At 38.5% G+C, this 26,191-nt stretch overlaps 1 protein-coding gene and 1 long non-coding RNA gene across 4 annotated transcripts in view; one reads left to right on the top strand and one right to left on the bottom strand.

Moving 5' to 3' along the window:
- cyldb (cylindromatosis (turban tumor syndrome), b) overlaps positions 1 to 22,877 on the top strand; it is a 29,811-nt gene extending 6,934 nt beyond the window's left edge. Inside the window, exons 5-15 of one of the 3 annotated variants that reach the window (XM_043710744.1) lie at positions 4,991 to 5,298; positions 7,470 to 7,635; positions 9,249 to 9,390; positions 11,006 to 11,113; positions 12,227 to 12,306; positions 13,734 to 13,800; positions 16,254 to 16,383; positions 17,867 to 17,975; positions 18,443 to 18,561; positions 18,675 to 18,879; positions 22,454 to 22,877. In XM_043710744.1, the coding sequence (XP_043566679.1) occupies positions 4,991 to 5,298; positions 7,470 to 7,635; positions 9,249 to 9,390; positions 11,006 to 11,113; positions 12,227 to 12,306; positions 13,734 to 13,800; positions 16,254 to 16,383; positions 17,867 to 17,975; positions 18,443 to 18,561; positions 18,675 to 18,879; positions 22,454 to 22,629 (1,610 nt within the window). In that variant the 3' untranslated portion in view covers positions 22,630 to 22,877. Of the gene's footprint in view, positions 1 to 4,990; positions 5,299 to 7,469; positions 7,636 to 9,248; positions 9,391 to 11,005; positions 11,114 to 12,226; positions 12,307 to 13,733; positions 13,801 to 16,253; positions 16,384 to 17,866; positions 17,976 to 18,442; positions 18,562 to 18,674; positions 18,880 to 22,453 lie in introns of those variants that run through there. The other 2 variants (XM_043710745.1, XM_043710746.1) reach the window with 2 other exon arrangements.
- On the bottom strand, positions 38 to 23,905 carry LOC122560255. The gene is made up of 3 exons (XR_006314711.1): positions 23,836 to 23,905; positions 15,422 to 15,553; positions 38 to 201 (listed from the first exon to the last, which is right to left on the bottom strand). It is a non-coding gene; the product is annotated as an uncharacterized LOC122560255 (long non-coding RNA).
- Positions 23,906 to 26,191: the final 2,286 nt, after the last annotated feature.

The raw sequence follows: 26,191 nt of genomic DNA, 5'->3' as shown, positions 1-26,191 counted from the left end.
CAGTATAAGAGCCAGTGCTGTTTTTTCTTTCTCTGGCTCACCAGGAACAGATCTTCCAGTGTCCCTAACTGGTGGACAAGCTATTCCCAGTATTCTGTCTGGTAGCTAATTGACAATACGGTCTTTCCCCAACTGCTGAGCCATCTCTTTCTTTCTTTCTTTCTTCCTCAGTCTCTGTTCAAAGACTTTGAGATAGAAAATCTGTAAAAAGAAGAACATCTGCTTCATCCTTTGTTTTCAGGTATGTGACATTACACCTTGTTCTCATAGGTTTTGACCTGGGCCTCCTGTTCCATGGTATCCAAGTCACACAGCCTGTTAGGCAGATCATGTGAATTTTTTCATTGCTCCATTTTACATTCGTTAAAGAAACAGATCAAACATAATCATGTTATTAATCACACTTCATAATGCACTTCATGACTGAGGTAGGTTCAGAATCCCATTGCAACCATACAGTTGTTAGCCATTCAACATCATCTTCAATGTACTTTGGGAATTAGGCTTGGAGTAGGAAAAGTTAGAAGTAGAAAATTAATTCCATGTTCATGTTGAAGTGGTATGCAGTTTCTTTTAAGGGAAGAGACACCAGTAAATATTAACACGATCCTTTCCTAGTTTTGCAAAGTTTCCATCACCACCTAAAGGAAAATAGTGCTACAATTGCAGAAAAGATTTCCTTTTGTTCTTGATAACGATCAAATATCCACTTTTTAGTTAAAAGTATAGTAAATTTAGGCAAAATACGTAAGAAAAACACACGTTTATTGACGTTTTCCTGTATTTTATCCATTGATTCTGTGCTCCTTTGCCTTTTATAGTGTAGATCATTTGAACTATGTAGAGTTCTCTGTATTGATGACAAGTGGGTACTGCAGTCAATGTGTGAAGAAGATTCAGATTGCTGTTGTACCCCTACAAATGTTGGCACAATGAGGTTGATTTTCTCTGCACAATGCATACTCGCTAATTGCTAATTTTGTGAGAGCAAGGCATTTTGTAAAAGTGTCCCAAGTGGAGGGCATGTCATGGCTGAAAAATCTATCTTGGATAGTGGGACAAATCCAGTTAGATCTCTCGCTTCAATTTTGAAAATCTAAATTTTTTGAGGGGAAAATAAATAAGGAAAAAAACTACAATTTCATAAGCTACCAGAAATTCCCATTGTACATCCATATCTAAATATTTTACATGACTCCGTGTCTTCAAATCCATTCACCCCTATAATACTATACTGAAGTTTTTGTTAGATTTTAAAAACAATATTCAGGCTAATGAGTCACCCTTAGTGCTTGACACCAATAATGTTGGGTGATACTGATTACAGTCAGTTTGCTGTCATGTTACCACCGTCTTTTTCGAACAATTCCTAGCTGCTTCATCTCAGCACAGTGCATGGAATGAGGCACCATTACAGCCTCCAGATGCTGTATTTTCAATTGCTGGATTTCTTTTTATAATGTTGTTTATATCACAAATTGAACCTCTTTAGTAAACACCGACATCAACTTTCAGAGTAGTTTAGGAAATTACCTTAATTTGCAAGAGAAATTGTAAGTCTTTTTAACTAATTTCTTTCTCCTCTCACCTTAAAATTATGCCTTCTAGTTCTGAACTGCCCAACCCTAGAGAAAAGATCTTTTGCTATACATCTTATCTATGCCCCCCCATAATTTTATAAACCTCTAAGGTCTCCCCTCACCACCTACACTTGAGTGAAGAACCTGTTTCTATCCAACCTTTCGTTATAACTGAAACTGTGGGCAATTTGTTTGTGGAATGAACTGCCAGAAGAAGTGATAGATACAGGTGTAGTTACAGCATTTAAAAGACAGGTGCATGAATAGGAAAGTTTTAGACCAATATGAGCCAAAAGCAGGCAGGTGGGACTGGTTTAATTTGGGAAACTTGGTCAGCATGGACGAGTTGGACTGAAAGGTCTGTTTCCATATGACTCTGACTCTTGAAAATTGCAATTCAGAATTTTTTTTATTTGACAGTATTAACATACATGGGAGAAGTAGACAGTTGTTAGCTTAGAGATGTTGAAACCTAAATGCAATACAAAATTAGTTCTGTTAAAAGAACTAAAGTAAACCACTGCCAAATGTACATGTAACAGTGACCACTTGTTTCTATCTGACTATCCCTAGCTCTTTCTGAACTTTGGAAACCTACCATTCAAGTTATTGCTAAGTAACCGATGATCTGGATGAAAAAAAATCCAATTTCCTTCTCTGTTCCAACCCACCCAAGAAAGTGTGATAATGCTTAATAACAAAGAGGCAATCTTCTAAATTTTACAAGGATGACTCTGAGTTCAGTTTGAAAACTTATCCCTGGTTACATTTTTGTGAAATGTCTATGAAATCTTTGTTAGTTTCTTCTCCTCTTGAAGGACAACTTGACTTGCATGCCTGCTGATACTTGTTAAAATTGGCATTTACTTTTTAATTTAGAAAGAATACTTGTCTAAATACAGGATGCATTTTATTTTCAGCATTGAAATAAAGCAAAATATAGGGATTTTTGTACTCTTGTCATTCGTTATAATTTTCCCTCAAGCCAAATGGAGAATTAAGTGCAAACAAAACCAGAAGTTGCAGCTTAATAGGTCTGGCAGCATCTGTGGGAAGAAAGCAGTGTTAATGTTTTGAGACTGGTAACTCTTCATTAGTTCTAATGCTGCACACTGATGCTGCCAGACTTGCTGAATTTCACCAACAATTTCTGTTTTTGTATCTGATCTCCAGCATCCACAGTTTTTCTTTGTTGGGAAATTACGTAGATAGAGGGGAAAGCTTTTGTGATTGCCAATTCAATAATTTATTCAAAGAGAAGTTCCTGTAATACAGTTAGAAGAAAAACTTTCAATTTTCTAAACTCCTTGTCAGGCCAGACTTGAGAGACTTGTGCAAGTAATTGAGACTGATACGTCAGTGCAGTATAGATGGAGTGTTGCTCTGTGGCACATACTATCTTTTGAATAAGATGTTAAATTGCTTGCCCCTGTAATTAGATGTAAAAGATCCTACAATACTGTTCAAAGGTGAGAGTTTCTTTCAACAAACCAGCAAACATCTATCAGTTAATCAATCACTAAAACAGGTTCTCTACTCATATCCTTGTTATTTGTGAGATCTTTCTGTGCAAACTTGTCCGTACAATGTAATAGTTGAGAGAGTGGTGCTGGAAAAGTACAGCAGATCAGGCAGTATCCGAGGAGCAGGACAATTGACGTTTCGGGCAAAAGCCCTTCATCAGGAATGAGGCTGTGAGCTGAGGGGGTGGAGAGATGAATGGGAGAGGGGTGGGGCTGGGAGGGAAAAGTAGCTGAGTGTGCAATAGGTGGATGGAGAGCGGGGGGAAATGGTGATAGGTCGGAGAGGAGGGTGGATGGAGCGGATAGGTGGGAAGGAAGATGGATGGTTAGGACAGGTCATGAGGGCGGTGCCGAGTTGGAAGTTTGGAACTGGGATAAGATTGGGAGCCAGGGGAAACTGGTGAAATCCACATCGATGTTGTCTGGTTGGAGGGTTCTGAGGCGGAAGATGAGGCATTCCTCCTCCAGGCATTGGGTGGTTAGGGCCTGGTGTTGGAGGAGGTCCAGGACCTGCACGTCCTTGGTGGAGTGGGATGGGGAGTTGAAGTGTTCGGCCACAGGTGTCCTGGATGTGGTGCGGGTGTCCTGGAGATGTTTTCTAAAGCACTGTGCAAGGATGTGTCCTGTCTCCCCAGTGTGGAGGAGACTGCATCGGGAGCAGCGAATACAGTAAATAAAGTGTGGAAGTGCAGGATATGGAAGGCTCCTTTTGGGTCTTGGTCGGAGGTGAGTTGTGGTGGGGGGGGTGAGTGCAGGTTTTGCAATTCCTGTAGGAGCCGGGAAAGGTGCTGGGAGGGAAGAGTGGGTTGTTGGGGGCATGGACCTGACTCTCCCTCCCACTCCGCTAAGGACATGTAAGTCCTGGGCTGCCTCCATCGTCACTCTCTAACCACCTGATGCTTGGATGAAGAACGCCTCATCTTTCGCCTCAGAACCCTCTAACCACACGCATCAATGTGGGTTTCCCCATTTCCCCTGTCTCCCACCTTATCCCAGTTCCAAACTTCCAAATCAGCACCGCCCTCATGACCTGTCCTACCTATCCATCTTCCTTCTCACCTATCCGCACCACCTTCCTCTCTGACCTATCACCATTACCCCCACCTCCATCCACCTATCGCACTCTCAGTTACCATCCCCCTCCCATTTATCTCTCCACCCCTCGGCTCACAGCCTCATTCCTGATGAAGGGCTTTTGCCCAAAATGTCGATTATGCTGCTCCTCGGCTGCTGCCTGACCTGCTGTGTTTTTTCACCACCACGCCCTCGACTCTGATCTCCAGCATCTGCAGTCCTCATTTTCTCCCTGTACAACGTAATAGTTAATATACGTCAAACAGTTTCTAATTTGGCTATAAAGCATAAGATTGTGAAAGGTGCTATATAAATCTTGAGTTCTTTATTATTTATCAGAATGGAATAATAGATATGTGGCAGAATTATGGACTAATGCTGTGAGCATGTGCCCACAACTATGTAGGTGAACCATATCCTACTGATTCTAACGGCTTGCATCATTGTGGGCTGCATTTACCCCAGTCCAATTGACAGATATCTGGCTCCAACTTTTTTTTAAACTGACATTATTTGTATTGAAGTTGATTTTCAGTTGCTAACATTGAGTTTGGTCCATGGCAACTTTCCTTTAATGCACATGATGTTTTTGTGTAAATTCCTCAGGTATGGAGTCTAAAATGGGAAGAGACTATCTTCCCATGCCTGACTCTTACCTTCAAGAAGTATGGGTAGAGAAATGTATTCTCCAAACTCACGATAGTTAAAGTCAGAATACTGTTGATATGAGGATGTATTTTATATAATCTCAGTGATCATCTTCTGTCACATAAATCAATTGTTAGTGATTTTACACTCCTGTTACTTTCTTAGATACAGAAATCTGGAACAAGTCGCCAGTTGGAAGTCAGTCTCCTAGTTTGTCGCCTAGGAAAATGGGCAGAGAAAAATCGGATGAAATTTCCACCTCAGCTCATTCAAAGATTTCTAAACACAGTTCCAAAACTTTCAATTCTACCCTATCCATTCCTGGTCAAAACCTTGTGGAGAGTGACAGTATTGCTCTCGAGGTTGAGTCGATGGTGGAAGTGAAATTGCCTAATAATGCTATAGTCTATGGAGTTATCAGATGGATCGGTATACCAGAAGGTCACGACAGTCTCTGGGCAGGAATTGAGTTGGTGAGTTTAGAGAATGCTGAATCATGTGCACACGTATCTTTTTTCAATTTGAATGTTTAAAAAAATTGTATATTGGGGTGTCAAAAACTTAGTGACCAGTGATATTCTCAAAAAGTGGTTCCAATTTCTTGGTCATCCACAAACTAGCCAACTCAAAAAAAAAACAACAAAAACAGAAATTGCTGAAAAAGGGTCTGGACTCCAAACATTAATTCTGTTTTCTCTCCACAGATGCTGAGTTTCTGCAATTTCTGTTTTGGTAATCTGAAACAAAAACAGAAATTGCTGAAAAAGGGTCTGGACTCCAAACATTAATTCTGTTTTCTCTCCACAGATGCTGAGTTTCTGCAATTTCTGTTTTTGTTTCAGATTACCAGCATCCACCGTTCTTCATTTTATTTCAGAGAAAAACAAATTTGGAAAAGTTTTCACTCTAACATTTTTATGCAGATGTTAGTTATTGTGCTGTACATTAAACATCCTTTGGGAGGAGCACCATAATATACAAGAAATTTTGTAGAACCCAGTTTGTCCACAGATTTAAGTATCCAGTGAAATCTTTGCTCATGTGATGAGCTGTTGTGCTGATTTATTAGAATTCGTTAAGCAACTTTGTATTTGAAAGCAGTGGTTATCTTGTTCTTTTCTTTTGTTCATGTTTGTTTACTATCAATTGAAAATCAGACTATTGCCACTGCAGCAGAATTAATTTAGGAGGATGTGGGAAGTCTAACCTCTCCTTTACAATGTGGTATGGCTCTTGTGGGATCGTAAGATGGCTGAGCAGAAGTCTGCCATTAAGTCCATTCACCCTGCTCTTCCATTAGTGAGAGATCATGGTTGATCCAATCCTCTTACCTTTCCTCTTACCTAACTCTTGACTCTTTCCTGATTAAGAATCTAGGAGAAAGTGAGGACTACAGATACTGGAGGGTCAGAGTCAAAATGTGGCACTGGAAAAGCACAGCATCCAAGGAGCAGGAGGGTCGACGTTTCAGGTGGGCTTATGCCTGAAACTTCAACTCTGCTGCTCCTCAGATGCTGCCTGACCTGTGCTTTTTTAGTGCCACACTTTTCGACTCTGATTAAGAATTTATCTATCTCAGCCTTGAATATACTTAATGACCTAGACTTGACTGACCTCTGTAATAAAGAATTCCATACATTTACTACCTGAGAGAAGAAATTCCTCTGCATAGCTGTCGTAACTGGGTGACACATTTATTTGAGATTATGGTCTCTGATCCCGGACCCTCCAACAAGAAGAAGCAACCTTTCCACATCTTGTCAAGCTGCATAAGAATCTTGTACGTTTCAATAAAGTCTCTTCTCATTCTTCTAAACTCCAGCGAGAACAAGCCCAACCTATTCAATCTACCCTCTTGAGAAAATCCCCATGCCCAGCCATCCTAATTCAAAATAATGCACAGTACTATTTTGTTGTTAAAAACCGGAAGAACTGTAAATCAGAAACAAAAACAGAAATCGCTGGAAAAGCTCAGCAAGTCTGGCAGCATCAGTGGAGAGAAATCAGAGTTATGATTTCGGGTTGAGTGACCAAAATGTTAACTCTGATTTCACTCCACTGATGCTGCCAGACCTGCTGAGCTTTTCGAGCAATTACAGTTTGTTGTCGTTGACTCTAGGAATTAACATATGTAAATACAGAGCTGTTGAGACCATCGTTGTAGTCCACATTAGAGTGTAATCTTTCTCGACAAAATGTTTTCTCCCTGGTGAGATAAAATTGCTTTAAATACTAAATTTATCCTGTCCTTCCTAAGTATTCTACATTCTGGTTTAAATGATTAGACTTCTGGCAAGTTCTTATTAATTATGCATTTAGGATGTTACTTTAAATTTAGGTGTCACCTGATAATGAATTGGATGTTTGATTTCCTAACCATTGTGCTGTGGGGAGATTTTGAGCAGAAGAAATGTTTATTTCCAGAGTTTCATCTGAGTGGGCCATCCTGATGTACCTTCTAGCAACTGGAATAACCTGTTTCTTGGTTTTTCCTGGTCGTTGCTGGATAGATTTATGATATTTGTTAAATGGGGATGTAAAATTAAATGGGACATGACACCCCAGGGAGAGAAGGGTCAAGACTGGAAAGAAAGCACAATTTTATAACACTGGCAGGTAATGTTTTGTGTGTCTCATTATATAGGACTATGAACTAAAAGATGCGAGTGATGGAACTTTTGAAAAAAATCGTTATTTTTGTTGTGAACAGAACAAAGCAACTTTTATACCATTAAGGAACTGTAAACCTGACGCACGCTTTTCATCAAACTTACTGAGGGAGATAGTCAGCAGTCCAGTTCCCACACCAGGTAAAACCATCATTTCCACCGTAACGCTTTTGGGTATTTAAGTAAAGAATTATAACCTAGTGGAAGTGGGGCTGTCAAAACTGCAGGGCCTGTGGAGTAAATTGGAATGCAGTAGTACCTTTTCTGGGAGAAGAATAATACATCTATTACTGAAGTAGTTCAACAAATATATTATCAGAAACCTGTTAGAGGAAATGCAGCCACAGCAGAGAAACTTATGTAAAGTGCTTGAGTGCCTGGAAGTTTCCATTCCGTGTTTGAACCAGGTATGATAACAGAAAATATTGTAAATGTTGAGCTGGTTAGGCAATGTTTGTGGAATAAACAGATTGATGTTACTGGTATATGGCTGAAGCTTAATAAGATTGTGACCCAGGATTCATACACTGTTACTTCTGCCCTTGAATGAATTTAAGCACAGTTGATCTTTGTAGAGATCTTCTTCCAGGCGCATGTTGCCATGGTCTGGCGATGGAGGAGGTCAAGGTCCCAGCCCTGCTGCAGTGTTCTGGTGGAACCCAAACATCAGTTACTTTTCTACCTAAGCAGTTTACCGCCATCAGGACTCAACACTGGGTTCCCTTTGCATCAACTTCTCTCCCTTACCAGTGGCATTTCCTTTTTGTTTTGCTCTGGACACTTCACCATCTGCTACCCCTCCCCCTTAGTCATCGATGTAAATATCATCATTTTCCAGCCATGTTGACTTCTGAAGACTCATAAGACTCAAAACAGTAACTTTGCTTCTTCCTCTGTAGATGCTGACGTACCTGCTGAGTTTCTCCAGCTCTTTCTGTCTTTATTTTAAGTCTCAAGCATTCGCAGTGTTGTGCTTTAATTTACTATCTCAAGAGTTGTGGGTTGACAATTTTAGTGCTTCTACAGTTTGTGTTCCCAAGCTAAGCCATGTTCAAGGAGAGACATGGTGTAAAAATTGAAGTAATTCCCAAGTCACTGTGTGCCTTCTATTAACTATTTCAGATTTCATACCTGGGAGTATGAAATGCCCTTGGGGTGGCAATGGACAGAAAAATAGATTGCACTAATTGGTGCAAAGTCAGTGAAGCTGCTTTTCTTCATCTTTGTAGAGAAGATAATTAATAGCTTTCATACTTATCAAATGATTGAAGTGGTTTAGAAATATTTATAAGGCAGGAAAATAACCTCTGATTTGTGGACTGATTAGTTAACTGCCAAAGATGAGGTGGCAGATTGCTTTCCTTAGGAAGCTTGGAGTCGTTTCTTGGACTCTTGTTCATTAATGGTTTGTGGCCTTTTGTTTGATGTGGATTGTCTGATGAAGTAGAGGTGTCCTAATGATGTGCTGTGGGTGACCTGTTTTTTTTTATAACTGGGTTGAGTACAGAGCAAAGAATGAGGATTGTTCGTATGAATTCATAGCTCAGTCATTCACTCTAGTCATTGGAACTTCAGGATTAGATTTTGTAGGTTTTTGTGTTGTAAACCAAATAAATTAGTGACTGCGATTTTAATTTTTTTTCGGCTGGGGTTTCTGGTTATGGAGGTGGGTCCAGGATTGCTGAGATCATTAGGATACAATGCAGATTTTTGTCACTATTGAAAGGATTAATTTAGTCTGTTTCAATTCCAAGTGAAGACAATTCAAGATAACCTGACCATACAAGAGGATGTTCCTCCAGTGCGAGAAAATGAAGTACTGCAGTTGATGAAAGGAAGAATGAAAGGGATTCAGGGACACCACAATTCTTGCTATTTGGACTCCACAATTTTTAGGTTTGGTTGATTTTTTTTTTCTAGTTTTCAATCAATTGGGAGGATTTTGCTGTTCTTGGGACGGGGTTGCTTGCATGCTGAATGCATCCAGCATAAGGAATATAAACTCTAGTTTCTGATTTGTACCAGGTATAGTGGACCACCAGACCCTCAAGAAGTACAGACTCCTGTGACAACATACACTCTTTCACACACATTCTAACCTTGAATTATGTATGGAGTCTCACAGCATGGAAATAGACACTTTGGTCCAAATAGTCATGTTGACCATGTTCCCAAACCAAACTAGTGCTGTTTGCCTACATTTGGCCCATATCCCTCCAAAATTTTCCTAATAATGTACTTATCCAAATGTCTTTTAAATGTTGCAATTGTACCTGCATCCACCACTTCCTTTGGCAGTTCATTCCAAATACGAACCACTCTGTAAAAAATAAAAAGTTGCCTGCCTTTTTAGATCTTTCTCCTGTCATCTTAAAAATATAATCCCTGGTTTTGAACTCTCCCACCCTAAGGAAAAGAACCTTGCTATTCATCTTAACTATGCCCTTCATGATTTTATAAACTTCTACAAGGTCACCCCTCAACCTTCTCCGCTCCAATGAAAAATATCACAACCTGTCTTTAAAACTCAAACCCTTCATTCCCACAACATTCTGTTAAATCTTTTCTGAACCTTCTCCGATTTAATAATATCCTTCCTATAGCAGGGTAACTAGAACTGTACATAGTACTCTACTAACATCCTGATCAATCTCTGCATGACATCCCGACGTATATACTCAAAAGGTCTGAGTGAGTGATCCTAGAGTTACCACTACTCCCATCACATGACTGATTAGACTCTGTCCCGTTCTGGTTGCCTGCCATTAACATATGGTAGAAGGATTTACAGGTTGGTACTAACCCTGTTTGGTTGTTTTTTGAGTGCACCATCCTTGACCGTTAAGTCCTGTGTGGGACTTGAACCTGGGGTGTTTTGGCTCTGAGGCAGAGATGTTACCCACTGGGCCACAAGACCTCCCATAGAATAATATGTGGGCCCTTAATGGGTACTACTACAGAACTTCAGGCATGTCTGACCTGTTACTCCCATTTCTGTCCTCTTCCCCTAGCCCTTCCTCTGAACTATGGTAGGATTCCCCTGGTCCTTGTTTTCTATCCTGCCAGTTGACCTTGACTATTACTGCCATATCTAGGATGCACCACCAAACACTTCATCCTCTCGAGTTGTCAGCATTCTGTAGGACTGTTCTCTCCTTGACAACCTAATCCACTCCCCTGTCAGTCCTAACCACTTCCTCACTCTCCTGTGGTACCTAACTGTTGCAAAGTCACGGGTCACATGACACCAGGTTATGGTCCTACAGGTTTATTTAAAATAGTAAGCTTTTGGAGCGCTGCTCCTTCGTCAGGTCCTCTACTGGCACTCCCACATCCAACCTAACTGTTGGAATCATGTAAGATGTAAGACTTTTTTCTTTTTTTTTTACTGTTTAGTAAACTCATTCCTTACACTGATAACAATTCTGATTGTGTATAATAACATCTATTGAATCAGATCTGATTGTTTCTTGTTCCATTGAATTCATTATTTAAAATAATGCTTTTCCAGCTTGTTCGCATTCACTTCAGTGGTGGATAGCATACTTCACATGCCTGGAGGACACAGTGAGAAAATTCAACATGTACTGAGGGAGGACATAGTCAACCCACTACGCAAGTGAGTGAGGATAGTGTTTGCAAATGTGTACCTGACAATTTAAAGCTTTCTACAGTTTTTATATTTTTATTACTTTTAATGTTCTGGTAGGAATCACCACCGATTACATCTTGTGCTACCTCTGATGGTGAGCAGCTGAGCCACGAGAGCAGCAAAGTCCCCAAGTGAATTCTCAGTTCATTGACCTCAGTGTAGTATTAGAGGCAGTAGATTAGGCCTCAACAACCCTATAAGGATTTCCTTCCATTTAATCATGGTTACTTATACTGAGCATGCATTTGTTCAGAGATCTGAAAACAGCATTGTTACGATTTCACAATACTACCATTGATATCCTTTTAGGTTACGAATCACAAATCTATTCCGATAAGTGGACATAGCATTTCTTAACATCCAGAGAACGTTTACTCGGCACAGTATCTGGTTAGATATGGAGTAGAGATTGTAACAATAGATCAACTGTTGTTTATACTGGGTTCTGTGATTTCTCACATGCTTATTTATACCCTCTCCCATCTTTCTCATGAGCAGACTAAACAGCAGTCTGATGAAGTAGGGCTCATTGAAAACCAATCATTTGGTTCATTTTTAGCATGGAACATGAGTGAATTAATGAGTCTTCCATCAATCCTGCTGCTCATCAGACAAAGAAATTCTCAACCAGCTGTTGTATAGTGTCTGCAGGCTTTTAACATCAGGACATTCTGGTGAAATTCTGGGGGTTAACTGATCAGAAACAGAATGTGCCTGTAAGCTAACACACTATAAATTAAACCAAAATCCCTTCAAGAACATAGTTTAACTTATTTAAACTGATAACAAAAAAATCCCAGTATAATACCATTTCTAGCTGATATACAGACCGTCTAATATTCTCTACACTTAAGTTTGAAGAGTGACCACTTCAATGAGTTGCTAGAAATCTCTCTGAACGTACAGAATTTTAACCCAACATGAGATGCTGCCTTGGTGACAAAAAGGGAGCAAGGAAATTATTAGTGTAGAAGTGTTCTGAAATATTGCACTTTGTAATTTTCTCTGTAACCTAGGATCCGGATTTTTAATTAAGTGTTCAAGATGCCAAGGATTAACCAACAAATCCTTTGATCCTAGGACTGGAGTTGTGAATGCAGATAAAGTGACAAAATTAAGGAAACTATTAGGATGTGACACGTTTACTTCGGCAGAAAAGGGTAATTGCTTTTTTTCTTGCATAAGTAATGTTCTGTTGAAGTTGAATTAGCCCAAAATGTATGAATTTGTCCTTTCTTCCCTCTTCATTTGCATGCCCTCTCTCTCCTAAACTTATCCAGACCTAGCAACCTTATATGATTTTATATTGATTTGAGATTTTAGTGGTTTGATGCTTAGTTATACAAAATAAGCTAATTTCCATACTTCATCTTCTATTTATTATAATGTTTCTCCACATCAGATATCTTTTATATCTTCAGCGCATCAAATAAGCTCTTTCATAGTGCTGGAATTTTCCAGCCATGTCTCATCAAATCTTCATGCAGCAACTTTGTGGTGTAGAATTTAAGTATTGCTGAAAAAAAGAGACTGGGTTTTGAAGGTTTTAATCTTGCGCTCATCAGGACAGAATGATTTGAACAGATGTATCTGTGATTCTACCCAGGTAAGTATGAAACAAAAAGTGTATCTCTTTTCAGCAATGCAAAAACTTTCTGTACTTTTTTTCAGTTCACTCATGGGCATTGCTGGCTAGACTAGCATTTATTGCCCATGCCTAGTTGTCCTTGAGAAGGCAGTAGTGAGCAGCCTTCTTGAACTGCTGTAGTTCATGTGCTATAGTCAACCTGCAATGCCGTTAGAGAGGAAATTCCAGCATTTTGACCCAGTGACACTGAAGGTATGGTGATGCATTTCGAAATATGGATGGTAAGTTGCTTGAAAGGGAACTTGTATGTGGTGGTATTTCCATGTAAATGCTGCTGCTGTTGTGCTTAGAGATGGAACTGGTCATGGATTTGGAAAGTGCTATCGAAGGACTTTTGGTGAATTTCTACAATGTGTCTTGTAAAAAGTACACACTGCTGCTGCTGAGTATCTCCATTTGACACTATCACTATGTCTTCAAAACTTAATGTAAATTTTATATGATTAGATGAGCTGCTCAAGATTAGCTAGTCTGTTACTGAGGGACATTATTAAAGACAAAGAAAATGCAGATGCTGGAATGAGACGAGCAGGAGGCTGGAAGAACACAGCAAGCCAGGCAGCATTAGGAGGTGGAGAAGTCAATCCTTCTTCAGGACTGTTAAAGAGTATGAACATTTTGGCATTAATTTCAACTTTTTTTTGATAGCTTTGCAAAGGACTGCGTAAAGCATGAAACCTCATGCAAGTGATGGAATGCTTTTAACTGATCTTGCCTGGAATTTAATTAGCAATTAGAATTTCATTTAAAAGGGACACACCTCCAGTGTAATAGTGCATTGTAGTTTGCAAGCTAAGACTTCGTGGCCTTACAATTCAGAGTTTCAGCCAAGAGTGTTCTGCTAAACGTATCTTATCAAATATTATAATTATGTCAAACTAAGCCGACTAACACTGCTTACATAAGTACAAACAAATTGTGCAACTTTTCAAATTTTAGATCCAGAAGAATTCATCAATGTCCTACTGCATGAAGTGCTGGCAGTTGATCCATTGTTAAAGATCAGGTAGCTTGAAAAATCTTTTTTCTGCTTTGTTCCTATCAATATTGAATGTTGCCAGGATCAGTTTCATAAATTACAAATGCTTATTGATACCACATCATTGTGGTCAGTTCATGATATTCATTGAAGCATGATATTCATCAATTGGAATTTTAAAATCACCATTTTCAGACACATTATGACACATCCCTGTGGCAGGTGAGAGTTAAACTGGACATTCTGGAGCAGAGATAGAGATACTACCACTGCACAACAAAAGTCATTCCCTATTTCTACCACAACTAATCACATAGAGATCAACCTCAGTTCTGGAGTACCTAATGTTCATTAGTCGATACATTTTCTTTTTTCCTCCCTAGCTGAGGAAGCTAAGGCTAATTGTAAATCTCAAATTGTCCCACTGATCTGAGTTCAGGCTACACAGAATAGGTTTCGAACCATATTTGGGAAGTACTGGTCAATGTAGCTATTTGTTACACTCAATAATACTATCTCACATTAAAGGATCTCAGCCAATAACTTTAAAATGAAGGGAAATTTGGAATGTTAGTCAACAAACTATTATAACTTGGGACTTCAAATTTGTCCGTTCCTTTACACAAAAGACAGCTATTTAAAAGTGGATGTTTCAATCTTTTCATAAAATTCATGAGTTGCTGCAATTAAGTCATTTCCTCTATTATCACTTGTTGTCAAGCTGTGTGACACTGGCTTAAATGCAAGCCTGAATTCAGTACACAGATTTTCTGTTTTATCATGGTGTCTATTATCTCTCAAAAATACTTGTGTTTTACTTTTGCTTGTATTTAGCGCTGCAGTAAAAGTGATCCCACATATTGACAGTTTGTCATTCGCTATCATTTATTCAGGGGATTAGTGTGATCACTGGTGACAAGAGGCAAATGACAATAGCTCCAAAATAAGAAATGGCTGCCCAACCATGACAAGTGGGAAATTGGAGAAGCTGGTTTGGGAGTAGTGATGGGTCGGCATTATGTCATTATTTCACTGAAACCTACAGCAACCTCTAGAGTCCATGGTTTTTACTGTAGCCACAGTAAGATATTGAAATCCAGAGATTGTCAGTAATTCTACACCACTTTAGATGAACAGCTAAAGTTCCTTCCAACGCAAACAAGTAGAAATAAATGAAATGATAAGAACGTACTCTTCTACACAACTAGTTTTGGTGCAAAATGCTTTGAAAAATATTACATCATTTTGAATTAGGTGTAATTGGGTTTTAAGTGATGGACTAAGGTCAAATCTACAGCTATAAATAATCTCTGTCCTTTTCATTTGTGGAGTGTCAGGTTTCTCTATTATGAGATTATGAGCTTGTATACTAAAAAACTCTTTTCTGTTCTGTGTATTATATGTGTGGTACTGTTTTTCTCCTTGGATACCTTTTTAATAGCTTTGTGAATAAAATAACTCCTTTTGTAGTGCCGTTCTGATGATTTTGCTTTTCAAAAAGAAGTTTGATATTTTCGCTCTACCTTAGTTCCCATGTGTATGTTCAAACTTTTATGTCAATGTCTCGAAAATGGAAAGTGAAGGGGAATTTCTGCATTTTGCTTCTGTTTTTTTGCCTGAGAGAATTTTTAATTGTGCATCTGCTTACCTTGATAGACATCACTGTTGCGTAACACTAGGGAATTATCTTGACATCAGACCAGCTTGATTTCAACAAAGGGGGAATTGCATTAAATTTCCTTCGAGCCTAGGGTTCCTCTTTTACGTGGTCTGGCAGGATCTGTGGAGAGAGAAACAGTTAATGTGTCGAGTCTATAATCACTCATTTTGAGAATAAGGTGGTTAAATTGTACAATAAAATATTGATATTAAGGAAAGCACTATTAACACGTCAAGGGAGAATGAAAGTAGATAAATCCATTACTGAAATTGTTTGGAAATCTAACAGTCTCTGCCCAATTTCTATAATTTCCTTGAAAATACATTTTTTCAAAAACTAGAAAGTACAAGCAGTATGGAAATTAGATGTTGGATTTTTATTTCCTACAATTTATACTGAAATATTGTCACTTTGGTCAAAGTTTCTTTTTGTGATAATGTCAATTTTTATAAAACCAACAACATTTTCTTCTCAAATCTGCTGAAGCTGTGCAGTAACCCCACATTGGGCAGTTACTCATTCTGACATTTTTAGCTTCATTTCTCTTTCCAACTTGTATTTCCTGAGTGACTTGGGTCCTGACCGGAAACTATTCCTGGTATGCTATGCTGTGTGTGTCCTCACATGTGATTTGTAGTGCACTATTATGGTGTGCCATCTTGGATGATGACATTTACTTCAGGTTTTGGAAATTTCATCCTCACCTACAAATCTTTAGCATATTAATTGTTAGTGGTAGTTTTTATGGTTACCTTATAATTGCCATATTTATTGCGCCCAAGAGATTTATGTAATGTTATTATTCATGCTCACAATTCAGGTCAGGCCAGAAAATTCAAGAGAGCTACTGTTATCAGATAATCCTGGAAAAAGATGAGAAACTGACCGTACCAACAGTGCAGTTGCTTCTGGAGAGATCCTTTCTCTCTTGTGACTTAAAATTCGAGGAGGTTGGTTATAGTCTGTTTTCAAACTTATTAAAATCTTTTTATTTACCCCTTGATCTTTTTAGGAGTTGCAGATGTTGATATTCTGTGTAATACAAAGCAGTGTCAGAGATAAAGTTTGATGAATGTGCTTTAGTATTGTCTCGTGACCTTATCTTTTCCACATATATAAGTAACTTATATTTGAACTTAAAAGAACCCCTCCATCCAAATACAATGTACTTCTGACCATTTGTTTATTTTCCACTAAAAACATTGAACTATCTACAAAATTTAAGTCAGCAATGTAGCAGAACACTGGTCTAAAAAATACTTGAATTATCAGATAATTTGAATTAAAAGTAGCCTTACCTCAATAATCAGTGCTTTCACTTTTTTAAAAGCCTACCAGCAAATGATTCATGCCTTGTGTTTCTCAACTTTAAAAGTTGTTTCTTATGGTTTGTGAAGGAAGTTCTATTATATGCTGTCATGGGTGTTACAGAGAATGAATTACACTCTGTTTATAACTGTTTAAAAAACAAATTCACATTGTATGGTCTACATTAATCACTGGGACTTGATTTGAATTATGAACAGATTGATAGCGTTCTCCGTTTACTGTCTGGGTTCAGTCTAGAGAACATGTACAGCCCAACCCCACATCCATTTTTCTGATAACGCAGAAATTCTCAAATCACACAAGTTACAAAAAACACACTTTATTGTAATTAATCCAGCGCGAGATCAATAGTCAATAATCCAGAGTATCAATCATAGATATCGCTGAATATGCTAATAAAAGATCTCAATTCTATTAAGGTTGCAGCATAATTTATACTCTTAAGCTGCGTGATTATCTCATTTTCTCTAATTCTCATCATATGATGTTTCTTTATTAATTAGGTTCTCATTACATAATATAATAAATTTAGTATTGATAAACCAAGCTGCTGATGTGGTTTTATTTGTGTTACTGCATGTGAACCAGATAATTAATGCTTTGTGTCGTTTCACATAGGTTAAACAAAAGCCATTTATGTGACATTATTTACGTCAATTATAGATTAATATCTAGGTTACGATCTATATTCTAGCCATTTTGTTATAGCAAACGTCATGAGAAAGAGACAAATGCTAGCGTTTGCCAAAATTCGTGCATTTCATATTCCGTTCCCATGGTCACTGAGCTTAGCCATTTTAAGAGTCAAGTTATTATTTCAAAATGGAGACTTACTATATGGAGGATTTTAGTTATTATTTCTCCAATACTTTATCACTTCCCCCACTTAGTTGGAAACTGCTGATAATTTGGCAGTAGTGGGAAAGTAGAGAACATTATGGCTGGTGTGGATAGTGAAGTGTTTTGTGCAGTGGGCGATAGGGAGTTAAGACATATTGGGACAGTGTAGCAAGGTTTTTGCTTGCTGCCTAATCTGTATGATCTTGAGCTGTTACAGTGTCTGCTAGAATCCTCCACCACTTTGAGCATTGTTTCTTATTTCAGATCCCATCATGCCTGCTGGTTCAGATGCCACGATTTGGAAAACAGTTTAAAATGTTCCCAAAGATTATTCCCTCATTGGAACTAGATATCACAAATTTGCTTAATAACAGTAAGTATTAGCTCCATGTTAGTTATTGAACAAAAGGTATCAAAAGGCAGCAATATTTTCTTTTGCTTGATGTCCTGAAATGGTACAAGTGAATTAATGAACAGTAGCGGGAAACATACCATTTTGTAATTACTCACCTGCTAGTATCAATATTGTATGGTCGGTGTAATTAGGCAGCGTCTGTTAGAAAGCATTGCAGATTTTTCGTAACTACTGCATGCAGTGTAGAGATTGAAATAACTTTTGTTGTCACTTGTTTTATATCACAGACATAATCAATTATGCAGTTGATCTTGTAACCCATTTTGTACAGGTTATCCTATCCCACTATCAGTATAGGTCCACCCCAACTCAAAACATACTTGACATAGAGTTGGGTGGGAGTGACGGTGAATGTGCTAAATGTTGAGATGGCTAATAATGCATTTCAGGCTGTGTAAAGAATATGGCCATTTGGTTGTTTGTAGCTCTGAGACAGTGCTTTATATGTGGAGAAGTGGCAGAATATGAATGTGCCCAGTGTCTTCTGGACCCAACACTTCATCCTGGTGCCATAAAACAATACTGCATCACTTGCAATAAACAGGTACAAATACTGAATTTTAAAAATTGAAAGCGAATAGTTGTGTGCAACTTGTTTTAGTTATGCTTTCTGTTCTAATACTGTTCTGATATCTTTTCTCATGACATTTCCCACAGGTTCATTCCCATAAGGAGAGGAAGGACCACCAGTTCAGAAAATTTCCATATCCAAGAGACATTTCTGCTGGATTCCCTTTTCCACGACACAGGATGGAATTGTTTGCAGTGCTTTGCATTGAAACCAGCCATTATGTTTCATTTGTGAAATACGGGCCCAGCAAACACTCATGGCTTTTCTTTGACAGTATGGCTGACCGAATTGGTAATTTCTATTATAGAATCTCTACGGTGCAGGTAGAGGCCATTGAGTCCTCATTGATTCTCCAATGAGCATCCACTGTAACCACAGATGTCACATAGTTAACCTACTTAGCCTATTGCATTTTCAAAGCAAAACGAATTGGGATTTTACAGAAGATTCCCCTTTTCGTTTCCTTCCCATGTCTTCCCTCCATGTAATTTCGTAATTACTTACCAGTGGAAGAAATAAAATGTGTTGTTTGGTGGGGAGTGGAAAAGTGATAGTACTGAAGCAACTCTAGTGATCATTATCTAAATGTTTTCTAATATTGGGAACTCTATATATTGGTATTATGTTAAAATTTGCTGGATGACTGAATGAAGAATTGCTGCTTCTGTGGATTGTGGTAGTTAGGTCAGTCTTTACAGCATTTCTTGCGAGCTTCTCCTTTTGTCCTAATCCATCTTCAGTAACTACTGAAAAATGAGCAGTTTAATTTGATAAAGTGGACTGTACATTTGATGACATATCAAATTCTCCCCTGGCAGTGAAATAGTTGTTGTGACACCTGGACACATGCCGAATCAGAATCTCAAATTGACTCAGGATCTGTACTTATGGATATTACTTAATTTTCAAAAATGTTTAAAATAATCTGCAATGCAAACAGATCAACCACGATGCTTTGAATGGCAGAGCAGGCTCAAGGGCCTGAATGACAACTCCTACTCCTAGTACATACGTTCTTCACTACCTCTAAAACAAAGCAGTTTCTTCTTTATTCTGATATTCTCCTGAATATATCTTTTGGCCTTAACTAGATTGACTTACTTGAAAGCAAGGGCAGTTGATATATTATAAAGCAATCGCCACTTCCTACAACCCAGCGTCTTCAAAGGATAAGGGCTGATTGATTTTGAGTTGATATTAGACAGTAATGTAACAATGTTATGATAACGCACTTAGAATCCCACTTCTTGCTGAACAACAGATAAGCACATTACAGTTTGCTTTAATGATAACACCTATCTCTGAATCATAGCATGTTGGTTCAAGTTCAAACCCCAGGATACAATATCAGGGGATTATGGTGTTATTGAAAGTGACATATTTTAATTGGGGCATTAAATGGAGGTATCATCTGTCTGCACATAGTATTACCTGTCCTTAGGTAGCACTATGGACTCTGGAAAACTCAGAGCACTATTCAGAGAAGATCAAATAATTCTCCTGTTTCCTGACCGACATTTATCCCTCGACTACCACCACCGTACATTAATTAATCATGGAACCTTTGTGTGCAAAGTTATAGTGCAGTTCCTTGAATTTCAAAAAGCAGTCATTTTTAATTCTAAATCCTTAGAGTTTGGAGGCAGTGGGACTATACTTGAGAGAAATCAGGAAGGTAAAAAGGGGACATGAGATAGCTTTGGCAAATAGAGTTAAGGAGAATTCAGAGGGATTTTATAAAAACATAGAGAAAAGGGTAATTAGGGAGAGAATAGGACCCCTCAAAGATCAGCAAGGCAGCCTATGTGTGGAGCTGCAGGAGATGGAATTACTAAATGAGTATTTAAATCAGTGTTTACTGTGGAGAAGGACATGGAAGATATAGAATGTGTGGAAATAGATGGTGACGTTTTGAAAAATGTTCATATTACAGAGGAGGAAATGCTGGATATCTTGAAATGCATAGAAGTGTGTAAATCCCCAGGACCTGATCATGTGTGTCCTAGAACTCTGTGGGAAGTTAGGGAAGTGATTGCTGGGCCTCTTGCTGAGATATTTGTATCATCGATAGTCAGAGGTGAGGTGCCAGAAGACTGAAGGTTGGCTAATGTGGTGCCACTGTTTAAGAAGGGCGGTAAGGAAAAGCCAGGGAACTACAGACCGGTAAACCTGACGTTGGTAGTGGGCAAGTTGTTGGAGTGAATCCTGAGGGACAGGATGTACATGTATTTGGAAAGGCAAGGACTAATCAGGGATAGTCAACATGGCTTTGTGCGTGGAAATCATGTCTTACAAACTTGATTGAGTATTTTAGATAAGTAATGAAGAGGATTGATGAGGGTAGAGCAGTGAATGTAATCTATGTGGACTTCAGTAAGGCATTCAACAAGTGTTCCTCATTGGAGACTGGTTAGCAAGGTTAGATCTCATGGAATAAAGGGAGAACTAGCCATTAGGATACAGAACTAGCTCGAAGGTAGGAGAGGGAGGATGATGATGGAGGGTTGTTTTTCAGCTTGGAGGCCTGTGACCAAATGGAGTGTCACAAGGATCGGTGCTGGGTCCGCTACATTTCATCATTTATGTAAATGATTTGGATGTGAACATTGGTATAGTTAGTAAGTTTGCAGATGTCACTGAAATTGTAGGCATAGTGGACAGCAAAGGTTAGCCCAACATCAGATGGGCCAGTGGGAATTTAATTTAATAAATGCAAGGTGCTGCATTTTAGAAAGGCAAATCAGAGCATGACTTATACACTTCATGGTAGGGTCCTGGGGAATGTTGCTGAACAAAGAGACCTTGGAGTGCAGGTCTGTAGTTCCTCGAAAGTGGAGTCTCCTGTAGATAGGATAGTGAAGAAGGCATTTGGTATGCCTTTCTTTATTGATTAGAGCATTCAGTCAAGGAGTTCAGAGGTCATATTGCAACTGTACAGGACATTGGTTAGGCCACTTTTGGAATATTGTGTGCACTTCTGGTTTCCTTTCTATAAGAAAGATGTTGTGAAATTTGATAGGGTTCAAAAAGGATATTCAAGGACGTTGCCAAGTTTGGTGGGTTTGAGCTATAGGGAGAGGCTGAATAGGCTGGGGCTGTTTTCCCTGGAGCATTGGAGGCTGAGGGGGTCACCTTTGGAGGTTTATAAAATCATGAGGGGCATTGATAGGATAAATAGACAAAGTCTTTTCCCTGGGGTGGGTAAATTCAAACTAGAGAGCATAGGTTTAGGGTGAGAGGGGAAAGACATAAAAGGGACCTAAGAGGCAATGTTTTCACACAAAGGGTGGTGCATGTATGGAATGCACTACCAGAGGAAGTGGTGCAGTCTGGTACAATTGCAACATTTAAAAAGCATCTAGGTGCGTATATGAATAGGAAGGGTTTAGAGGGATATGGGCCAAGTGCTGGCAGATGGGACTAGATTAGGTTAGGACATCTGGTTGGCATAGACCAGTTAGACCAAAGGGTTTGTTTCTGTGCTGTACCTCTCTATGCCTCTTTATAATGTCTCAAGACTATAAATTAATTTTTTTATTTTGATTTGTTAAACCCGAAGTCATTTGACTCACTGAAGATTCTGTATTAAATGTTTCTGCTCTGTAAATTACTTAGGTTGCTCTTTGAGCACAGAAATTCTATTTGTTCTGTTGGTGCTTTGAAATTTGCGTTATTTGTTCTCCAGTCTGCTTTCTGTTTACACTGAAGTAAGGAAGTGTGTCTTTTATATAATACGTTATATATTTAAATCCACAATTTTGTACTCCATTTACCAAACATCTTTATATGGTACAGTCTACATTTTCTTTAGGCATAGATTGATGCCTGTCTCATTTCACTGACCAACCTGTTATCCTTACTCTAGGTGATGAGAATATTCCAGAGATAACAGATTGTCCACAAATAGGTGATTACCTGCTGATGTCAGAGGACATTCTGGCTTATACAGACCTGAAGCAGCTTGATGGATTTGCAAAGAGACTTTTTTGTGATGCCTATATGTGCATGTATCAAAGCCCAAGGATGTGCTTGTATAAATGATGTGCAACAGAATTCAAAAGGCTGATATTGAAACTGACCTTTCAGAAAGTTATTGGAAATAGTCTTTTCTTCAGTGTTCAATATCCTTGAGTGATGGAGATCGTTGAATGGGAAGTAATAGGTCTGACAAATGCTCCTATACTATCTTCGACTGAAATGCTGTGCATGACAAAACAACTTTGTAAAGATGGCTAGGTATTTTGATTTTGAATTTAAACCTGTTTTAAATAAATGTCTGATGCAACTAATTCTCATCTAGTATTTGTTGTATTGACACAAGCAAGTACACAGGGTTTATTGAATCAGAAGATAAAGCCTAGATGCTGTTGCTGGATTTGGTAGGTGTAGTTTGGCTACAGATTGTAGCAAAAAATAAATTCTTGACCATATGGTACAAACAGCTGGACTTTCATGTTGGGAAATCAGACTGTTATATAAATTAAATCTGCAATAACTATTGGAGAAATATCTTCCATTAATACAATTGCAATGTTATAATTACATGCACACATCCTATGCCAGACATAATTTATCTGAATAAACTATGTAAGAATGAAAGAACGTATAATCTAATTTTTATGAAGCAATTACTCATTTTCCACAAAAATCATTGTTACTAATCTTCCTGTTCTATTCAATTAATTCATGCAATGTGTCCATTGGAGATTGGCAGTAAATACTGGCCTGAAGTACAGTGGTTTATTTGACCATTTAAGAGTCCATCATATGCTAATAGGGTCTGGAGACATCACAAGGCTGAAAGAAGAACAATTTCCTTTCCCCAAAGGACAATAATGAACCAGATGGGTTTTTAATAATCTGGTTGTCTACCATTTTCAAGTATGGTCACTGTTACTGTACTAGCTATGATGGGATATCTTGGTTCAGTTTAAATTCATTAATTAAAGTTTGGAAAAATTGTGGCAGGCCTACAATTTTCTGGGAGTGCCAACTGTGCCAGGAACTGAGGATTCAACTATCTAGTCAATGATCATCTTGACTATCCAGCAGTTAGGTAGAGAACGGAATGTTTTTAAAGTGTGGTGATGGACACCAATGAGTTACCACAATTGAATCAGTTAGTTAAAAACCTGTGTTTTGAAGGTCATTTCAATTCCATCCACTCCTCTTGATAATTGTGAATAAATATTTCTATATTTTGACAAGTGGTCTTATGATAAGTATAATTTAATTTGCATTACTTACCATCTCACCTTCATGACATCTCCAGAGTGCAAAGTGGTGCCTGAGGCTGAACCATCTTTAGCTGCTTTATCAATGACTTCTCCTATATCATAGGGTCAGAAGTGGGATGTTTGGTGATGACTGCACAATATTTAGCACTCATACTGAACTAGTCCATGTCCAAATGCACCAAGTCCTGGGTGATGTCCAGGTGTGCACTGATAATTAGCATGCAACACTTGTCACAGGTGCCAGACAATACCTTTCTCAAACAAGAAAGCGCATAACCACTGCCCCATGACATTCAGTGGCATTGCCATTGTTGAATTCCCCCCACTTTCAGCATCATGGTGATGGGGGTGTGCTTACCATTGACCAAAAACTGAACTGGACTAGCCATATAAAGACAATGGCTACAAAGCAGGCTAGAGGTTAGGTGTCCTTCACTGAGTATCTCACCTCCCGACTCCTGAAAGCCTGTCCATTAGTGGTATATATTAGGAATGTAAAGATTTCCCTTTGCCTGATTGAGAACAACTCCAATAACACTATAAACATGACATCATCGATGGTGTCTCCATGGTTAGCTGTACTAGGGACCAGGGTTTGATTCTAGACTTGGGTGACAGCGTAGAGTTTACACATTCTCCGTGTGTCTGCATAGGTTCTCCAATTCCCTTCCACAGTCCAATAATGTACTAATTGCCCTATAGTGTTCAAGGATGTATAGGCTAGGTGCATTAGTTATAGTAAATGCAGTGTTACAGGAATAGGGTGGGGGTGGTCAGTGCAGACTTGATGGGCCAAATAGCCTCTTCCTGCACTGTATGGATTCTATGAAAAGCAGCCCACTTTATTGGCATCGCATCCACAAGTTTTCACTCACTCCACCACTAATGCAGGGTAGCAGCAGCGTGTATATCTGTAAGGTGCAGAAATTCACCAAGGTTCCTTACATTGCACCTTCCGAATCCATGGCCATTACCATTTAGAAGGACAGTGGCAGCAGATAAATGGGACTACCACCCTGTGCAATTTCCCCTCCAAGCTATTCACTATCCTGATTTGTAAACATATCACCATTTCTTCCATGTTGCTGCAGGAAAAATTTGCAGTTCCCTCCCCAACAGCTTTGTGGGTCTACCTGTAGTAAGTGGACTGCAACAGTTCAAGAAGGCAGCTCGCCATTACCTTCTGAAGGGCAACAAGGGGATGGGTCATAAATTCTGGCCTAGACAACATCCCATAAATAAGTGCCAGTGTTTTGGTGATGGCTTGTAATGACTTCACCGTCCATCTATGAAAAAAAGCAATGTAATTGCTGGGTTGGACATTTCTGCGATTTTAGCCATACCAACAGGCAACGAAGTAAGTTTTCTATTCACCAATCTCCATTAAAGCAAAGGAGAGGTAGTGGATTCAACAATCTGTCTTCACTGTTACCAAGCTCGATATAGAAAAAAAGATTTGCTGCTGCTCTAATGGTTGTGGAACTCTATTTGCTAATACTGTCAACAAAGAGACCAATTAAAGTGAGCAGAAGTAACTCTAATATATCAAATTTGTGTAGTGTTAGATTTCACATCACGGATAAACTTCTGTTGATTGTAATTAGAGCACTCTGACTTCCAGAACTGGATTTTTTGGTTCTTTCACATTCAGAGCAAATGTAATTCAACTCTGAGCAGGCAGTAGCTACAATGCACAAATATTCAGCAACTTCGTCACGAGGTTGGAATGTTCCATTTTTAAATATATTGGAATAAAAAAAGACATGAAATTGTTAATGACAGCCCCAATTTATTTCTGGAAAAAAAAAATCAATTTTGTCAAAAATGTAAAGAAATATCAGAAATGAGGCATTGTGCTGTACAATTATCATTACTAATCATCCATGATTGAATAGAATTACCTAATCTTGTTACTTATGATAAATTTAACAATGGACCCATTTAATATTATTTGTTACACTCTCATAAGTTTTTTGCTCCCCTTACTTTACGTAGCTTGTTCTGATCCTTTCCTTGGATGCTAACTAATACTCTATTTTCAACAAATAGCATTTTCCTTTATTAAGGCAGCAAAGTGTTAAATATCACACAGAACACTGCCGACAATTTATAATATTACCATTTTTTAAACTGTAAAAGGTTTATGGAGATTACTGGTGCTGACCCATGGGACGTGATGATGATCCCAATGGTAAAAGCATCGAGAAAGTATCAGCAAACACCAAAGCAAAATGAGGTGAATTAGAATTAAATCAGATACATAAAGAAAAACTACGAGTTAGAGTTTGGATTAAGTTAGAAAACAAACAGGAAATTAAAGTTTTTCGGAAAAGAAAAACTCTAGGAATAATTTACTATTTACAATT

Source organism: Chiloscyllium plagiosum, chromosome 20, assembly GCF_004010195.1.
Source record: "Chiloscyllium plagiosum isolate BGI_BamShark_2017 chromosome 20, ASM401019v2, whole genome shotgun sequence".
Lineage (NCBI taxonomy): Eukaryota > Metazoa > Chordata > Chondrichthyes > Orectolobiformes > Hemiscylliidae > Chiloscyllium > Chiloscyllium plagiosum.
This window is presented reverse-complemented; position numbering and strand designations above follow the sequence as displayed.